Source organism: Aplidium turbinatum, chromosome 4 (genome assembly GCF_918807975.1).
Source record: "Aplidium turbinatum chromosome 4, kaAplTurb1.1, whole genome shotgun sequence".
Lineage (NCBI taxonomy): Eukaryota > Metazoa > Chordata > Ascidiacea > Aplousobranchia > Polyclinidae > Aplidium > Aplidium turbinatum.
Genome location: NC_137475.1, coordinates 465504 through 484629, shown reverse-complemented (window position 1 = coordinate 484629; position 19126 = coordinate 465504). Strand labels below are relative to the sequence as shown.

Sequence of the window (19126 nt, the reverse complement as noted above, 5' to 3'; positions counted from 1 at the left end):
TGCCAATTTCCCAACGTAGGATAGACGCTGCATTTACTTCAGTCACGATCAAGCGGCCCTGGTTGGACTCGGGGTGTGCGTTTGAGCAACGCATTCTAAGAACTGCTCTCGATTCAGCGGCACCTAATGGATGGAATAATTCCCCGGCAACAACCCTTCAACAGTAAATGAGCTACCGGTACATTATAACTTCTATGCAGGGATATTAAAGAAGGGGGTACGAAGGCTTTTATGACGTCTGACAATAGAAGGTATTCTGTTTATCGTAAAATGGCAATTGGCACCGATAGTAGTTTAATAAATCATGTTATGATAACCTGCTACCTGCATTGCGCTATTAGCATCAGGCCGGATGCTAACTGCATGCTCATGGTTAGTTGTTAGTTCAACTACCCGTATACTTGCTTTACATCTATTCTAGCCTACTGCAAAAGGCTTTAAGAAAAACATCTTTAATACTGGTAACTTTCAACTGTCTTTCGAAACAAATGCGGTAGGCCTATTCTTTAAATTTGCTCTATGTAACATTTACTAACTGACTGTACCAGCTGCACTACAAAACTTTCTTCAATTTTGAAAAAAAAACGCATGTTTAACGTGCTACAAACTACCACTCTTGTGTCGTTAGAATAAGGCAATTGCTGCGAGCCATTGTATCCCCTTCTTCAGAGGTGGACACCCGCTACTTTTAAAGTAGCGCGCTACCGCTACTTGGACCAAAATAGCGCGCGCTACCAATTTACAAAAGTAGCGCGCTACTCGGATCAAGTAGCGCGCGCTACCGCTACTTTTGTCTAAAATGACACTAGGAAACACTCTTCAAAAATGACCTTGAAAACGAATGTTATCATTCGTTTACGCTGTCATTTTAACATCGTTATAGAAAACACATTCTAAGGCAGGGGTTCTTAAACTTTTTTTTAATGCGGACCCCTTAAAACAAAAATTTGGTTTGCGTGGACCCCCTTTGTGGCCTAGTCCGAGAAACTTTTTTTGATCAGCATGAATTGGACATAACGCAATAAAATTAAAGTGAATTGGTAACAAAATTTATGTTTGAAATAGCGAATGCAGATTGTTTTTCAATATCTTCGATTTAATTTCATCAATGTGAAGGATGCTGCTGTTTGTTTTCAACAAGAATATGAAATTGTGGCTTCGTCTTTGATAGGGCAACACGCATGTCATCCTTTGCATCCAACCGGTTTCGATTTCTTGTTTTGATAGTTACCAAGGATGAAAATTGTGACTCACATAAATAGCCTATGTAGTCCCAAAGGGATTATACATAGCAGCCATGACACTCTTTACCAAAAGAAGATATGCTTGCGTCAACGCACTCCAAAAATCGCCAATACTTTTCGAATTGAAGGACATTCTTAATAATTCCATTGCCCTTAGTTCAATGAACTCATCTTTTGCAAGGTCCTCCTCATCCTGATAGATTCCAGTTCAACGAGGAAAGAGTAAAATATCCATGCTGTATTTTTAATATCCTTTGCGGCTAAGCAGTAACCTCTGAAAGAGTTTTGCAATGCTTCCAAATGTCTGCACGTGTCTGTGTGCAGAGAAGATGGTGGAACATTACAAACTGCAATTCCATGTTGAAGCATCAATTCTTCCAACGTTGAGAAAATGGAATAGTTGTTAGTCTCCAATCTCCTCTTCCACAAAGATAACTTGTCCTGAAAAGCTTTAAGTTTTTCAGAAGCGTCCATAGTTGTAACGGCAGGGCCTTGAATCGAACGATTTACCTCATTCATATGAGTAAAAACATCAGCCAAGTAAGCTAACCCTTGAATAAACTCTTCACTGTTAAACTGCTTTGAGAGTTCAATATTTTTGTCTCTTAGAAAAAAAAAACTTCCATTTGAAGTTCAAATAAGTGCTTCAAAACTTGTCCCCTTGACAGCCAGCGAGCTTCTATATTATAGAGGAGAACTTCATGTTCCACTTCCATTTCTTGACGTAACCTCTTGAATATTCGATGGTTCAAAGCCCAAGCTTTGATAAAATTAACGATTTTCACACTACCCGACAAAATTTCTTTCAAATTTGTTGGGAGAGTTTTCGATTCTAATGCATGGCGATGTAAAAAGCAATGAGTAATGATGACCTGAGGAAAATCATCAGCGTTGTTTGAACTTAATCTCTTTTCTTTTAAAAAAATTATCCTATTGTTGAAATTATACACCAAGATTTCCATTGAGCTTTCATGGACCCCCTAAAACTAGTCCGCGGACCCCAGTTTAAGAACCCCTGTTCTAAGGGAAATTTATTGCTACGCATCTTTCAAACACACGAGCATTTCAAAATGAGAGTCACTAAGTCCTGCCCGCTTTGGTTTAAGCACATCTTTTCCAACAGAGAAAAGTCTCTCCACCGCAGCACTGGAAGGAATGGGGGTGTTGTATTGTATTTAACGAACAGATATTTTAACTCGATATTTGAAAAGCTCAAGGACATGCTCCTGTCCGAAAAAAATGCGTCCACAATTGCTGTTTCCTTCTGCACCGACGTTTCACGGGATGCCAACACACCAAAAAATTCATTCTCGGAGTCGTGACTGGTGTTGGTGTCACTCTTGGTATCAACCTGGCTTGATGTCTCCCGCAACAGTCGAATTACATCTGTTTTGACTTTTTCTCGCACTGCGTCAGCATCATCCGTGGAAACGTAGTGCAGAAATTGTAGCCACGACGTCTTGAAGGAGGGATGATGCCATAACGCATTTCATGTCGGTGAAGCACTTGTTATATCGTTTCTTCACCCCTTCAAGGACTTTTACTTTTAACTCCTCACAGGTAACAAGATCACTGATCTCGGTCAACTTCTTCCCGCAAATTGTGATAGTTGGAAGCAAGACTTCGTAATACGCCTTGGACTCGGCCTGGAGAATGTCTAAAGCCTGGCAGATTAACTTCATCACACGGAGATAGGCTATTCGCCGAAGAAGTCAGCTAGAAATAAATGAGTTTAGAAATAAGATAAACTATGTTGTAACTTCTAAGTTGTAAGCAAAACAAATCACACGAAATTGCCCTGTAATAATTTCTTTTAATAAAAACCATCGTGTAAGAAAATTTTATCAGCAACAAATATCTTAGCTAACCATTTGTCAACAGTTTTACTTTAATCAATACAATAAAAAATCTTATTTTTGGACATCTAAGCATAGGTGATGACTGATGAGGTAGGCTAATGCTCACTGCATGCTGTATTCTATATAAGCCATATACTACTTTACTTCGGCTATTATTAAAACTAAAATGAACATTATTGATTTCATACCTTGATCGCAGCTCCACACCAGAAAACGAGATTCCCAAAAGACCGAAACTTTGCAATCAAACCGATTACATAGGCTATATAATATGGTAGCCACTTTAACAAGTCGAAATTCTGCCACTGAAATTGATTAGAATGAAACCGCCAACCAATCATAAGTTATGGTTTACATAAGTGACGTAAGCGCGCATAAGTGACGTAAAAAATGGCGAAAAGAAGATCATAGAAAGCAAATTAAGTGATGGATTTTTGTCAGCTGGTTGGCTTAGGGGATAGGGTTAGGGCTAGAAAGTAGTCATTTCATTGACGCGTGTTCGATTCTCACCACTGCTATTGCTCTTTTTCTTCTGTAATTACCAAATAAAGTTCAAAACAAGCATTAACTCTCTGGATGAGTGCTAGAAGGGTCACAATTGGACGGTAGCCTCTTATAACACGTTCTGATTGGTTGACGGTTGCATTGTAGTCAATTTCACTGGCAGAATTTCGACTTGTTAAAGTGGCTACCATATAATATAGCTGTTTGACCACGACAGTGTTGCGAAAAAAAAGGGTATTTTTTTCACTTTAAATTAAAAAGTAGCGGGAGTGCGACTGAAAAAAAGTAGCGCCTCTCCCGCTACCGCTACTTTGACAAAAAATAGCGCCGCTACTCCAACTAAGAAGTAGCGCCGCTAACGCTACTTTTAGCAAAATAATAGCTAAAAAAGTAGCGCGCTACTGCCCACCTCTGCCCTTCTTTGGATATCCCTGCTTCAATCTACTGGTTGCTTTGGTGAGGATAAAATATTTTGCTTGGTTTTAAATTTTTATCCTCGGACTAACAAAGCCTTGATAGGTGATTCCTAGTAGTTTCGTATGCTTACTTGTAGAGGCTTTTGACGAAGGGTCGGTTACCGAAAATGACAGTGAAGCTTTCCGATTGTTGAAGTGTTGTTGCCGGGGAATTATTCCATCCATTAGATTCCGTTTAGTGGAGAGCAGTCCTTAACGTGCGTTGCTCAAGCGCACACCCCGAGAGTCGAACTAGCGCCTCTTGATCTTGAAGCTTCTCTGTTCACGAAGTTACGCGCTAACCAACTGAGCTGTCGAAGTTGGACAGTAAGAGACCTCTGTTGCCAGTTCACTGTTAGACATGGTACCACAAGAAAGGGGGCTGGCATCTCATTCCAACAAATATTGGTTTTCCAACACAAGTGAAAATGGCTTTTAAACGCACAATTAGGCAGGCAGCAGAAGCGATTATGAAGTAAAAAAATGCTGTCGTCCGCAGGCAGACCAAGTCATGGAAAACAATCGCGAAATAACAAAAAAAAACAATGTTAGCACAAATTCTAAACCTAAAAAAGGGCAATCGAGCCGCCGGAACAATGCGAGACTGACAGGAATAACCTATCGGAAGCTTTGTCCGTCCGAGGATAAAGATTCAATCCAGAACTTTATGTCAAATTGTTGGACTGCTGAGCAACTTCATGCAGTGCAGATGAAGTTTCCACGCATCAAGCAAATTCTTGCAAAAGATTTCCATCCCTCCCAGGTAATGTTTTGAAAGATTCGCTATCATATTGTTGGTTAGCGCGTGACTTTGTGAACGAAGAAGCTTCAAGATCAAGCGGTGCTGGTTCGACTCTCGGGGTGTTTGCTCGAGCAACGCATTCTAAGGATTGCTCTCCATTCAGCGGCATCTAATGAATGGAGTAGCCTAATTCCCGAGCAACAAGACTTCAACAATCGGACCTTCACTCTGTCAATCTCGGTAACCGGCCTTGCGTCAGTGGTTCAAAGCCTCTACAAGTAGCCTATGCGAAACTGCCAGGATTTAGCTCTCAAGGAAGCTTTCCCAGTCAGAAGATAAAGATTTAACCAATTATTTATATATTTATAGACTATAAATCGCTGAAGTAAATTTTTATTCGTAACTTTTTGTTCATGCTTGTGCATTTAAGGCAAATTTTTAAGCCACTGCAGTTTTACTCTTAAAAATGCAGGTCGAGCAAAGTTCTCGCCATTTGCATTCAATATGTAGCGGACGTCGTATAGTCCAGACTATCCACCCATACCTAGCTGTGAGTATTTAGCCTACAGCAACATTCCGAGCGCAGTAGTGCGGTGAGAATGATCAGAGAACAATATCTAGACTTCTTGATTGTATGCATGTATTTATTGTAGAAACAAATCTTCAAACCATCACACAAACTTAAAGGGTTGCAACCGGCAACATGTCTCGATCTCAAAAAGAACTCAAATCAGTTCATGTCTCATAAATTAAACCATCGCCGCAACTGAACTGAAATCGTCGCTTGACTACGAATGGACTGATTAGCGGACTGATTGAACGATGTCACCATCCAGCGACTGAAAAAGAATAGTAGGCTGCTGAATAACTGAGAAAAAAATAATACTAATGAAATTTCAACCCTGGTTTAAAAAGTTTCGAAACTTGATAGGAATCCCCTGAGCGACGCTTGCAATCACGATATACAAAAGCACTGCGGATGCAACATAATGTAGGCTACATCGCTAAGAAGACGTAAAACTACGTGTCGCAAATGTTAAACAGCCGGTAGCAAAAATGTGCCCAACTTGTGGGTGGCATTCCAAATTCCTTAGCACACAACTACTTGAATTCCTAGCCAGCGTTTCAAATTTCTAATGAACGACATAATGTCCTAAAGAAAAACTACAGGGGATGAAAGGCCTCTAAATTTCACAACAGTATAAGTCGTAAAACACATAAGAAAAACCGCAGGACGCTACAAATACATAGATATTCGGATCTGTTCACATGCAATCATAAACTCGTCCTCGTCGAGCTCCGACTGTTTATAGAAACTTTGTTTTCTTTGATTAACTGACGCAACCGTCACAAAGGCTGAAAGTTTCAATTTGAAACCGATGTTTAATTACTGAGCGAATTCCAAGTACAGTTGTGGAACTAACAGGTTGGATTTGCATTGGAAGGGAATCCAATGACTGAGACTCGTTTTCAATTTTCTACAAAAATAATTCTGCTTCTGTTGAAATAATTGTCTCGCGACGATAACCGCGACATCTTGTGATCTTATCGCCCTAAGCAGCCGACAATGACGTTATTGTGCCTGTGTTGTGTGCATAAGTGTGACGTCATAACGAGAAGATAATGTTCAAAATTGTTTCCAAACAAGTGGAAAACATGGAAGTAAATTATTAGGGATCGCTCAACCGATACATCCGACAGCATCCAGTGCTTGAAGTTATGATCAAATAAGACCGACAAGATATCTTTAAGCAAATAATATTCGTTGGCCAACGTTAAGACTTTGTTGAAGAACGTTAAACTAAATTTGAACACAGCTGCCATTAATCTGTGCAACTATTTATAACTAACAACTTGAAAGATTAAGCAGTTGACCTTTAAAAGTAAATATATCTGTTCATATCGATATCTCCGTTTACAAGAACAACAAAACCATTCATTAGATCGAAAGAAAATTTCGTGGAATTATGTTGTATCCTGAATGATTCCCACCTCCACTGTAGCATCGGGTAGATATAAATACATGTGTTCCCTGGTCTGACAAGCACAGAACAACCTCATGTTGTTGCAACTTCGACCAATCAATGGCGTCACCTGCTGATTGGTGTCGTCATCAATGGTTGCTGCGCGCTTCTCTGGAGCACAGCGCTGTGAAGGAAATGGAATTCAACAAATTTGCATCTAATTGTTTATAAAAAACTAAAAATCTGTAACTCGATTCAAGGGCAATTTCCCAGAGGAATCATTCTAACCACTTCTTCTTCTTCAACAAATTGATCATGTTTGATCAGCTGTGGCCTCCCATATGAACTCCATTCATTTTGTTCTGTTTTTTGAATTTTTTTCTAGTATTTCCGGCATGTTTTTCATTCCTGTAATTTGCTTGATATTGTCAAAATCTTTCATTTTTTGTCGTCCTTTTGTTCGTTTGCCTTGCATCATCCCAGTCGACATTGAATTCCCCAACGAGGTGCCGCTAGATGGAGAGCTGCCTTTGAACGGGGTTGTGCACGAAAGCCGAACCAGCGTTGCTTCTTATTGTGGCTTCGTCGTTCACAAAATTGGTTGCTGATGCAACTGACCTATCAGGGCTGGACACGTCATGACGATGCAACGGATTTTTCTTATGTCATGACGTCATAATTGCTGCCCATTATGAAATAAACGTTTCGTTTGTCTTGTTCAAATTATTTGCCAAGTTGTTTATTTCTAATCCCTCAACTTTGCAGCTGAGTTAAAGTCAGCAGATGATATCAGTTGTAGATCTCAACAAATCGGCCCGCAACTGTTCAACGTCTGCACTCAGGACAAAGAAATGATTCTGTACCTAAGTTACCCTCTTTTCTCCCAGTGGCCCACTACTGGAAATGTATATTGGCGTGGAATTAACTTTCTAGGGTCGAGTTGCTGTTTTCTAAAATATCCCAAAGCTCTGGAAGTTAAAAGACGTTGCTTTTGTAAAGGAGCTCAGACGATACAATACGTTCCATTGACGTCATAAAACGCCTATCCCGCGGTTAGCGATGAACTTGTTCGTCGTCGTTTCTGCTTAACACGAAAATTGTGGGTTGCCCGGTCGACCAACAGCCTGGGGCGACATAAAGTTTTGAACTTCGATCTAATTGGACAACAAGATGCAACAACAGTCCGCACTGTACGTTGACTGCCAGGAAGGGCTGACCGAAAGAATGTGGCTGCGATTTCAATGATTTAGTGGAAGCAACAAAATAGATGTTGAATTACGAGTGTGGATTAAATTTTAGTATAGCTTACAACGTAGCTTTCCAATTTGGCAATTCTACTTTCCTCGCTTTTGAATTGTCGAGTCTAGTAGTCGGTTATTCCTAAAAGCAGGTACTTCTATTTTGCTTTCATCAAAATACTGGCATTTGCACAAAAATCTAACCTCTTGGTGTAATTCATTAAGAATCGACTTCGCTATAGCAATATCATTTTCAGCTTATTCAAATAGATGTTTATTCTGCGATAAGTTGTACAGCTGTCAGCCTCTCACTTCGGAAGCTTATGAAAGGAAGCGTGGACGTCGCTATTACAGCGACGTCCACGAAGGAAGGCTCATTCCATGTGCGCACGCTGCCCCCGCGTTTGTCATCGGCGACAAATTGCGTTCAACTCGCGACTGTGAAGTGTGACGTCACCAACGCGTTGGTCATCGAGCAAAACGCTATGAAGTATTGAAAGAGTAATTTTGTTGATTTAAGAGAAATCAACATGAATTTGAAGTAAATGTTTATGGAACACAAAGTCGCAGTCGATGTTGTTCCAATGTCATCAGGCTTTCTGGTTCTTACACCTGGAAGGGAGGGAGATCTTACAAGGCAGAAGGAAGGGATTATAAATTTTGTATTTAAAATCCCAAGTAACTATCAAGGGGTTCGTATCAATAATTTGTTGATAAAATTCAACTCATGCTGGTAGCGAGGTCAGGTACATGATATTTCAAACTTGTGTGTTAACTAAATGTTTGTTTATTATATTTTTATCCTCGACAAAGAGCGAAAGTTTTAGGCTGTTTTGGAGCAATTCTTTGTTAATTGATCCTTTGAACCACCGCCGTCTACATTTCTACATCGGAGGGACAATGATTAAATAATGTCCCAACAATGGATTACTTATGACAACTTGCATTATTTCGTCACAAAACAACTTTGTATCTTAATAATTCTTCTTTTCGCCGTGGGAACCAACAAAGGAAATGCAGGTGACGTCACAATTGTCATGTTGATGAACTGCTCTTCACATTAATAGAAGATGTTTTATGTATCAATAAAAATTGAGCACATTTGTATTATTGTTTGCAAATTTAAAAAAAAATTCTATGGTTGTTCTTTCTTAAATGTAAGTTGCGCGGGTTAAAAAATGCAGCAAGGTGGTGGAAGCTGCTGATCCAATTTGTTTTCATCAAATGCAACCAGGGCAGACATAAACAGAAGATTGTGGAAAGTGAAGTTACGAAATGTTGCCCTGGAAACTTCCCCGATAGCTCAGTTGGTTAGCGTGTGACTTCTGGAATAAAGAAGCTTCAAGATCAAGCGGCGCTGGTTCGACTCTCGGAGTGTGCGCTTCAGCAATGCACGTTAAGGACTACTCTCCATTCAGCGGCACCTAGTGAATGGAATAATTCCCCTGCAACAACACTTCAACAATCGGAAACTTCACTCTGTCAATCTCGGTACCGGTAACCGGCCCTGTGTCGAGCCTCTACAAGTATGCGAAACTACCAGGAATAACCTATAAAGGTTTTGTCAATCCGAGGATAAAGATTGAATCAATCAAAAACTGGTTCTAATGCCATTGGAAAACAAAACTGGATCCAAGTTAAAAAGATTCAAGGTTTTTCTCAACAAAATTAAGGAATCATCCAAAACTTTTCATGCCGGCCTCGGGTTAATTCGGGCAAATAAATAACATTCTTTAAAAACGAAATTGAACTGAAAGAAACTTTTCAAAATAAAAATATTTCAAAACCATATCAAAAACTTTTCCTCAAAACTCAGCAACAACACTACATTTAACATTATAAAAACAAAAACAATAAGCTAACGTTTTCGGCTAGTCATAGGGGAAGATGGGGATGGTTCGGACAAGGGGATACCCCGGACAAGCAACTTCCAGTTTAATTTTCTCATCGCCGCGCAGTTTGCACGCCAACTTTCACCATTGGTGAAAGTTGCCAGCTGCGTTAGGACTGCTCTAAGAACTTCAGTTGTTCAAATTTAGAAGTTTAGATTTTTTTCTCAAAGACGTAATATTTTTAGTGAACGTCGTAAGCGTTTATAAAAAAGTTTGTGCTGTAAAGCTTTTAACCTTTAGTGTAGCATATACGTTGTAGATAGCAGGTTCTTTACAGCAAAAGAGTTTTCTAGCAGAACATTTTGTACTAGTAGAAGTCTGCCATTGTTTGCTACACGTGACCATGGGGATACCGCGGACATAAGATATCTAAGTGTCCGGGTTATCCCCTAGGCTATAGACCTTCTGTAATTTTTTTGATATTTTGTTATTCCCTTCAACATGAAACAATTGCAGGATTTCTTTGTAAATATTATTGGTACAATACATGTTATTCAAGACTATTTTCAACCATATTTTGGTTTGTCCGACATAGCCCCATACCTTATCCGAACCTACCCCTCATTGGGGAATGTTCGGACAATTCAGTCTTGTCAGCATTTTAGGAAAATTAATAAGAAAACAAATTTTGAGAAATCTATGCTGTGCACCCTTTTTTCATGAAAGACATAGCTATAAGTTGACATAAAATTTAAGCTTCAAAAAAGTTTAAAAAAAAGTTTTACGCCAAATTTCAAAAAAGTGTCCGAACCATCCCCACCTTCCCCTACAGCCCTTTTCAAGCCTATAAGAAAAATATTTCTAAAGAATCTCGTGTTGTGCTTCTGTCTATCTAGCGTAATCTGTTTGAGTCCTTTTCTGATCAATTGATTAATTTTTACCTTTCAAATACTTGACCCGTTGTGCTGCATAATTTTTCAGTTATTTTGTGTGAGCTAACTTAGTTAAGCAAGTTTCTCAAATGTTTTTTGCTGTGATACTGCATTATTCTTTAGTATTTCGTTTAAAAATATTTTTCTTATAGGCTTGAAAAGGGCTGTGTGACTACTGACTAGCCGAAAACGTTAACTTATTGTTTTTGTATTTATAATGTTAAATGCAGTGCTGTTGCTGGATTATGTCTGTTTATGGTTTAAAAAAGTTACCTTTCTGCCTAAATTGTATTTCCTCAAAACGAACGAACATTTTATTTTGCTTCGAAGAAGTTTTGTATTAAAAATGTTCAAATAAGATTTGTGAAAAACGCGGTTAGTCAATTAATTTGAAGAACCTCTCAGAGACAAATCTTGTGCGACGGTCGCATGTTGGAGGTGACGAGTCCATCTACGTTCAACGCTCAACGTTCAACGAAGCGGCTTGTATTCGTAAGCAAAAATAAAATTTAAGAACTTAATCGAAAATTGAATGAAAAAAACACTCAAGGAATGTGACGTAATAACGAATCTATAGCATTTCAAGATGTTTGTGTTTCGAGCAATCAGTTCTGGAAGTCGGGTTTGTTGTGAAACGAATAAACTTGAAATAATGTGTTATTGCGTCAGGTTTACTGATTCTGACCTTAAAGATTTCTTATCGTTTCTACTGATGACTGTGGGTCAGTTTGAACAAACCTCGTTTAGTTGATGTCAACAAACAACTCGATGAACACGACCATATGTCATCGACGTTTAAGGCGCGGCCGGAGGTGGAGAGCAATTATGACGTCATGAAGTATCATCCATGACCGCCGGGCAAATACACTTTCCTCGACATGAAGTTGGTTGCAGGGATTGTATGAACAAAGCACTTTGCCGGTTTTATAGATTCTTCACCAAACCCTCTCCCTCACACTTTTAAGCCTTCACTCACTCTCATGGGAGACCGTCATCCCGGGGGCAACTCATTTCTGTTTCGATTCACCCACTTTGATTGATTATTTTATAATGGCCTTCACAGCTCCCGGCGTCTTCATAATTGATGACTCACTATGCTTGACCAGGTGTGACGCAGACTATGTTTGCACCCGCACAAGGTAACTTCACACGGTCCTATGTTGCAGTCCTTGCAATGTTTATTGCGACAACATGAAACGAGTGAGCATGACATACCTGACCGTGATGCCATTCAATGCTTCGACAAATAACTTGCACAATCAAAGTTACGTAACTACCATAATAATCAACGCTATAATAAGAAGACAATTATGGCTGCTACAATATTTATTCTGGGACTGAGAGAGCATCTTTTAAAGATTAGATATGACGGTTTTGCTAACTTGCCTGTCCATGGTTTTAGTGATGATCCTCCCAGACGTACTTCCTTCTGTATTGTGATCCTAATTACTTCACATAGATGAGAGTGAAGAAGGAGAGTTTTCAGCTTTAAATTTAAATTTCTTTCACGTTTTTTTTTTCACTTTAGGAAGTTAATTTTTTTTACAACTTGTTAAATAATAATAATGTTAGTTTTTATATAGCGCTGTATCCATCGCAGAATGCGTTGCTCCACAGCGCTTTACAAAGCAGACAGTGTTGACTAACACTTCATGTACCGAACCTCCAAACGTGACGTGATAAGAAAACGTTCAATATCTTTGTTGCGAGGACTCGAACCAATGATGCAAACACGCATCAGTGGTTGACAAAATGAAGTTTTATTTTTTACAAAACCAAAAAATGTCCCAGAAACCATCTGACGACAACTTGTTGGATAGAAGTTTCTAGCGGGCATCGCATGACAATTATCTGCCAGACGTCATCAATCGATCGACCCAGGTTGATTGTTGATGGGACGTGAAATGATGATGAGTGGGAAGGTTGCTCTACTCATCCACTGATTGCAGTTGAACAAAAATTTCAAATCAAACTTTCACATCTGGACAACATCAATACGAGTGAACGGCATAATCTATAGTTAAGCGAGTTTTTGAAACAGAAGACAAAGAACGCGCACAATCAATCGGGCGATCTTTGTCCTGGGGCAAGCGCAACATGGCCGACGGCTACGACGCTCAATTGATTGCAGGAACGTTGATGGGTCTTTGATGCCAACTTCAACGCTTCTTTTGTCTTCTTCTGTCTATGAGATTGCGCTTCATCTCTGGTTGAGGAAAGCGTTTTGCCCGATCTTTGAATGGAAGCGAGGTCCACTAGCAATGCAGCAATAAATTGTATAACTCGCTTCTTGAAATCTAAGAGACCAATAAAATAACAGCAACATGTGAGACCAATAAAATAACAGCAACATGTTCAATTGTCTGTTCGCCACAATGACGATGTGTTTGTGAGGTACACAATGCGGTGTATTTCATTTGAAAGCTCTTTGCGTCATCTCTTTAAAACAGGAAGAGCTGCCCTTAGAAATATTAAAAGTTGAAATCATTAAGAAAAATAAGTTGTTCTGAGCCACAACGTGCGTTGGTTGGCAGAAGGTGATTGATTTTGTCTTTTTAATATTTATCCTCGGACTGAGAAAGCTTCTTTAACATCTTAATCCCACCATAAACTGGTGACTGACTATAACGTAATAGGAATGAATGAGATTATTCAAACAAAATACAATGCACTAACAGATCAACAACATAATACGTTCAAACGCTTTCGGGAAGAACTATCTGCCCTCATCAGAAAATACTTAAACATTAAAAAAACAAATACTTGTAAATAATGGTAATGATAAGTGACAAAACAAATAAGTGCAATACGCATTGAGCCAAGTACACACACAAGAAGAACAGATACCAAAGCAATTCTGTCGGATGATAAACCTGGCAGTTGCGTATACTTGTAAAATCTTTAAATTACCAACGCGCGCTGGGTCACCGAGATTGACAGTGAAGTTTCCTATTGTTGGAGTGTTGTTGCCGGAGAATCATTCCATCTACTAGTTGCCATTGAATGGAGAGCAGACCTTGAAATACGTTTTTCAAAAGCACACCCCGAGAGTTGAACCAGCGCCGTTTGATTTTTCCGTTTTTCATTCAGAAAGTCGCGAGCTAACTGGGCGGACGTTAGAAATATTTGTTGTGTTGGATGTTGAAGCTTCACATCCGCACTCATCTGCTTCGATCTCTGAAAGGCCTCTCCACTACTCCGCCAGTTCAAACTGTTATCCCGAAAGTCAATATTCAACAATTATCTGGAAGTTAATTTGAATTTCAGAACCGGAAATCTCTCACCGCAAGATGTCCCTCATGAATACAGCAACGAACATGTTCGGGATGGAGAGTTCTTTGAAAGAAAAGCAGTTCCACACCGGCCGTGTATCGCGTGGACTGAAACCAACAAGGCATCGCGATAAGCGCGAATCCCCTCACGGAAACAGTGGAAGATTAGACGGCTACCTGCAATCATCGAGTCGGACGACGGGTGAGTTGTCTTCCATGTCATTTCATACTATTTCTTTACGATCAATCACGGAAATTACCCAGCAGTGGAAGCAAAAATCAAAAATGGAACTTCATAGAAGTGATGAGGATCATAACATGATAGAAAAAGTGACGAGGATCATAAGATGATAGAATAATTGATGAGGATCATAAGATGATAGAAGAAGTAATAAGGATTATAAAATGATGAGAAGTGATGAGGATCATAAGATGATAGAAGAAGTAATGAGGATTATAAGATGATGAGAAGTGATGAGGATCATAAGATGATAGAAGAATTGATGAAGATCATAAGATGGTAGAAGAAGTAATGAGGATCATAGGATGATACAAGAAGTAATGAGGATCATAGGATGATAGAAAAAGTAATGAGGATTATAAGATGATAAAGAAAAATTGATGAGGATCATAAGATGATAGAAGAATTAATGAGGATCATAAGATGATAGAAGAAGTGATGGGGATCATAAGAATATAAAAGAAGTAAAGACGATCATAAAATGGTAGAAGTGATGAGGAGCACAAGATGTGGTCAAATGAAATGTTTTGAAATTAAAGCAATAGACAACGTTATAGCATAGATGAGAACCGATTGGTGTCGCGTGCTGGGGTCGCACTCTCTTTTGCTGCGTCTTCTGGTTTTGATTGAACTCACTGCCTAGTCCTAGTCGGTTTGTCTTTGTAAGATTTTGTTTTTGTATTTTTAGACGACGTGCAAAATTTGGGAGCGCTCCTTCCAAATGGTGGGCAAGCAAACCCCATTTCGTTACTTGGGTTGGCTCCCCAAGAGGCACTTGGACAGGACGAACTCCTGCGTCTGGCCAGTAACAATAATGTGACCGAATTGGGAACTATTGGCCCCTACAGCGACATCGGAGATTACCCCGGCTCCAATGAAACAGACTATTCAAACACTTACGGCGAAGGGGACTACCCTATTGATGTTCTTGGAGAAGCAACAGGAACAGGAAGATTGGGAGGAGGCAGGGTAGGATTCGGAGGACTTGGGCCGGTTGGAGAAGGAGTGAATGAAGGGAGAAATATATTTAACTTCCCCAGACCAACAGTACTGTCTACCACTCCTGGTTTGGAAATGATTCCTTCATTCCTCATTGGAAACTCCACGTCGACTTCTTACGTCATCAGCTCTGCATCGACTCGTAAGGACTTCTTTGATGTCACCACAGATCGTGACTTAACAACAAGTCAAACAAGTTACGGATCAAAACCGTCATCTACGATGCCATCATCAACAATGACATCATCAACACTGACATCGACAACAATGGCCGTCACAACAAGTGTTTCCACGCGGAAAGGTGAGACATTGTAAATACAATATTTATGCCTGGAATGAGAAAGATTTTCGTAAAGATGAATACTGGCAGGCTTGTATGTTTGTAGCTTTAGTTCGACACAAACTATTTTAACAATTTATTGATAACCGTGGATGCCATCTGCGCATGTATCGAGAATGCAACCAGCTTCCAACGATTTACCTTGAGTCTTGGAATGTGGGAACCGTCCCACTTGCAGTTTCATGCCTGTGAGGCAACGACAATGATAAGTTGTTTCATATAATACTTCTTACGTCATAAATGGAACGCGATCATTAATTATCAAAATATTTTTTATGTTTCAGATCAAAATACCACTTCCAGAGTTTCCATGCTTCACTTTAACATTACGTCCAGTGCTTCCACAAATTCTTTTAACATTACATCGTCGCCAGAGCAAATGAATTCCGACAACACTACGCTGTTCTTAGCCATTTTTATTCCCATCTCGGCGCTGCTGGTCGTCGCGGTGGTCATCGCGGTGGTAATCATGAAGCTGGGATGCAAAAGCAAACTGAAGCGTAGAAGTCGAGTTGACGTCATATCGGTGAGATTGTGACACGAACTTTGTGACAATCAATTCGTGGACAGACAATTGTTGCTCGGATTCCATTCTTATCGAACACGAAATTAGTCCACGAATTATCAACATCCATCGATGTTGTAGTGTGACGTCACAGATTAACTATAATACTTTTATTTCGTCACAGATAGAAAACGGTTCGACAGCACCTTCATCACGTGACCCAGCGACAGGATCCTCAACGCGAAATTCGACCACTTCCCTTTCTGATGGGAGGAGGAACGGATCGATGGAGGCGTGGTCTGCCCCATCCGAGATGAGATCAAACTCCCCACTTTGAGATCGTCTGCTTCACATTGTGACCTCATAACCCACGACAACTTCTCTACACAGAGGAGGATCAGTGAAAAGATTTTGTTGACTAAATTTGCACAAACGTCGTTTTTGTTTGTTTGTTACCAAAAAATGTCGTTGGAATTCTCGTGGATGGAAGTTACAAACCTCAGCTCTATCGTGTGGTGTGATTTTGCGCAGCCATGCGGAGGGCAACCTCTCCTGAGTCATTGTTGTAAAAGCAACATCGTTTCATAAACAAAAGATGATTTGTATCCACAAAGATGTCAAACAAAATGTGGATTCCGTGATGGTTATACGTGCAGTGTATAAATTATGATGTCTCCCTTGAGCTGCTCATAACCACGTCACTGATATGACGTCATCAAGAAAAACTTGTAACTAAACGTGGATGCAAGATTATTATGAGAAGAAAAACTCAGCACCAACCTGACCTTTAACATGGCAAAACAGCAAACGTTTTCGGCTATGTATCTGGCCCTTGTTACATTGTCACATACGAAATGCTAGAGAACATTTATAACACACAATGGTAGAAATATTTGAGAACTGCTGTACTTTGCTCGCATATGAAATAAATACCTCAAACGAAATAACAACTCAACGATTACGCAACACAACTATTCAAGCATTTGAGAAACGAAAATGTTGTTGCTAAGTTATGTCTCTTTATGATTGAAAAAAGTAACCTCTCTACTCAAACTATTATTTAAGATATAGTTTCGGGAGAGAGTTTGCTTTTTTATACCAAAGACAGGCAAGACACAACAATAACACAGGGTTGAGCATTACAACAGTATATTACATATTTACAAAACGTTTAAATGTTGAACTATTTGTAAATATGTAATATACTATTATTTAAGAGTCTTCTAAGCAGAATAATCCAAGTTTTGACTGAAGTTTACATAAAAAACATTTTTTGTAGAGTAAGAAATTTCTCATTTTAAAATTTGTATTTCGGGCCAAACATTTTGTGCAAGTCTTCTGTGATCTGTGTTTTATTTTGTTACCTCACTGTATGGTGTGTTACGCAGCAATGTCGTCAAGCCGTGTACTTACGTAAAGCGCCTTTTTTTCCTATCCCATCAATCTACAACGGGAACGTCACAAGAAACACCAAACAACGCATTGGACCAACACGCAGTCGTTTTACTGTTTTCATAAAATATGACTTTTTTTCTGTCGACGCGAGACAATTGTCTCTAGACCATTTTGTTGCCTCCAAAATACAAAGCACATCTTCACATTTGTTTCGTCATAATGAAAAATAGCGGCAGTTGCTTCCGCAGCGAGTTTTAATCATATTGTAGATAGCTATATTGCTTCTTGCTGTCCACGCTGTCTTCAAGTTACACTACTAAGATTGAGTTACTAGTAGGAACTTAATGGTGGAATATTTTTCTTGGGTGTAAGGAGCTTTATTGCAAACGGAACGGCTTGTCAAAAGGAAATTCTATACAAAGGAATGTTATTTGAAACGATAAAACGTTTAAGAGATCAGCTCCAGTTGAAAATAAAGTCGTTGCATAGTTACTTATGTTTGTTGAACCCATAAAAGAACATCATATGAACAAGATTTATATGAACAAGATTCTATTTGAATAAGGACCTTCTGATGATCCTCCTTTAGGTGAAACAGGCTGTCAAGGGTTTAGATAGTAATAACTAGATTTGATTGATTTGAACAAGAGCTTCCCATGCACTCTTTAGCATAAGAACAAGATGTTCATGTGAGTGACGTGATGCACGTAGTCTGCATTGTGGAACTGCGACAAAACGCACATTTAGACTGCGACGTCTGCAACTGGGTGCAGCTTCTAAAGGCGAGAGCTCTTCAGTCTCCCCTCAATATATCACTGTGACCACATTAGGATGATTGTGATAATAGATCCACAAAACACTAGCGCACTGCACTACTGTTGCAGCACAAGGCATGCAATAAATAGATGAGCACCGAGGAAGCGAAAGTTGAAATAGTGAGGTCTGAAAGGATAGCCTCCAGAGATATTTGGTCAAATTTTTCTTTTCTTTGTTACCGTTGTCTTATTTTTTAGCACCAGTGAACCTTCTTGATAAAGACTCACATTTTTGTTTGACCAGTCACTAAATGAAGACACATGAGATACCTGGAGTAAATTTTTGTTTCGAAACAAGAGCGACCATGGCTTCAATCAAGTTTCAATCACAAAACCCAGTTGTCCGCCCCATTAGCTCAGTGGTTACGCACCCGACTCAAGATCACGCGACGCAAGTTCGACTCTCGGGGTGTGCGCTTGAGCAACGCATTTCAGGACTGCTCTCCATTCAGCGGCCCCTAGTGAATGGATTAATTCCTCGGCAACAACAATCGGAAAACTCCACTCTGCTAATCTCGGTAACCGGCCTTGCGTCAAGAGCCTCTACAAGTAACCTATGCGAAACTACCAGGAATGACCTATTAAGGCCGAGGATAAAGATTCAAAACAAACCAACCAGTGATGCTCAGTCGTTCTTATCTTTTGCTAAACCACAATTAAACTTCCTGGATAGGTCATTAGCTCCACCTTACGGAATTTCTCTTTAAGTAAAAATTAGTGTAAAGTTATTTCAAAATGGGAGCTGAAATGAAATGAATGCCACAAGATGGAATGAATACCTGGTAAGCA

The 19126-nt window shown here is 39.6% G+C and overlaps 1 protein-coding gene across 1 annotated transcript; it reads left to right on the top strand.

Annotated features, from left to right (window-relative positions):
* The first annotated feature begins 8586 nt into the window (after positions 1-8586).
* Positions 8587-17725, top strand: LOC145768825 (uncharacterized). Its single transcript, XM_082580425.1, has 5 exons — positions 8587-9026; positions 14038-14244; positions 14972-15583; positions 15907-16148; positions 16312-17725. The coding sequence occupies exons 1-5, from the start codon at positions 8918-8920 to the stop codon at positions 16462-16464; spliced, it is 1323 nt and encodes a 440-aa protein (XP_082436551.1). The 5' UTR covers positions 8587-8917; the 3' UTR covers positions 16465-17725.
* Positions 17726-19126: the final 1401 nt, after the last annotated feature.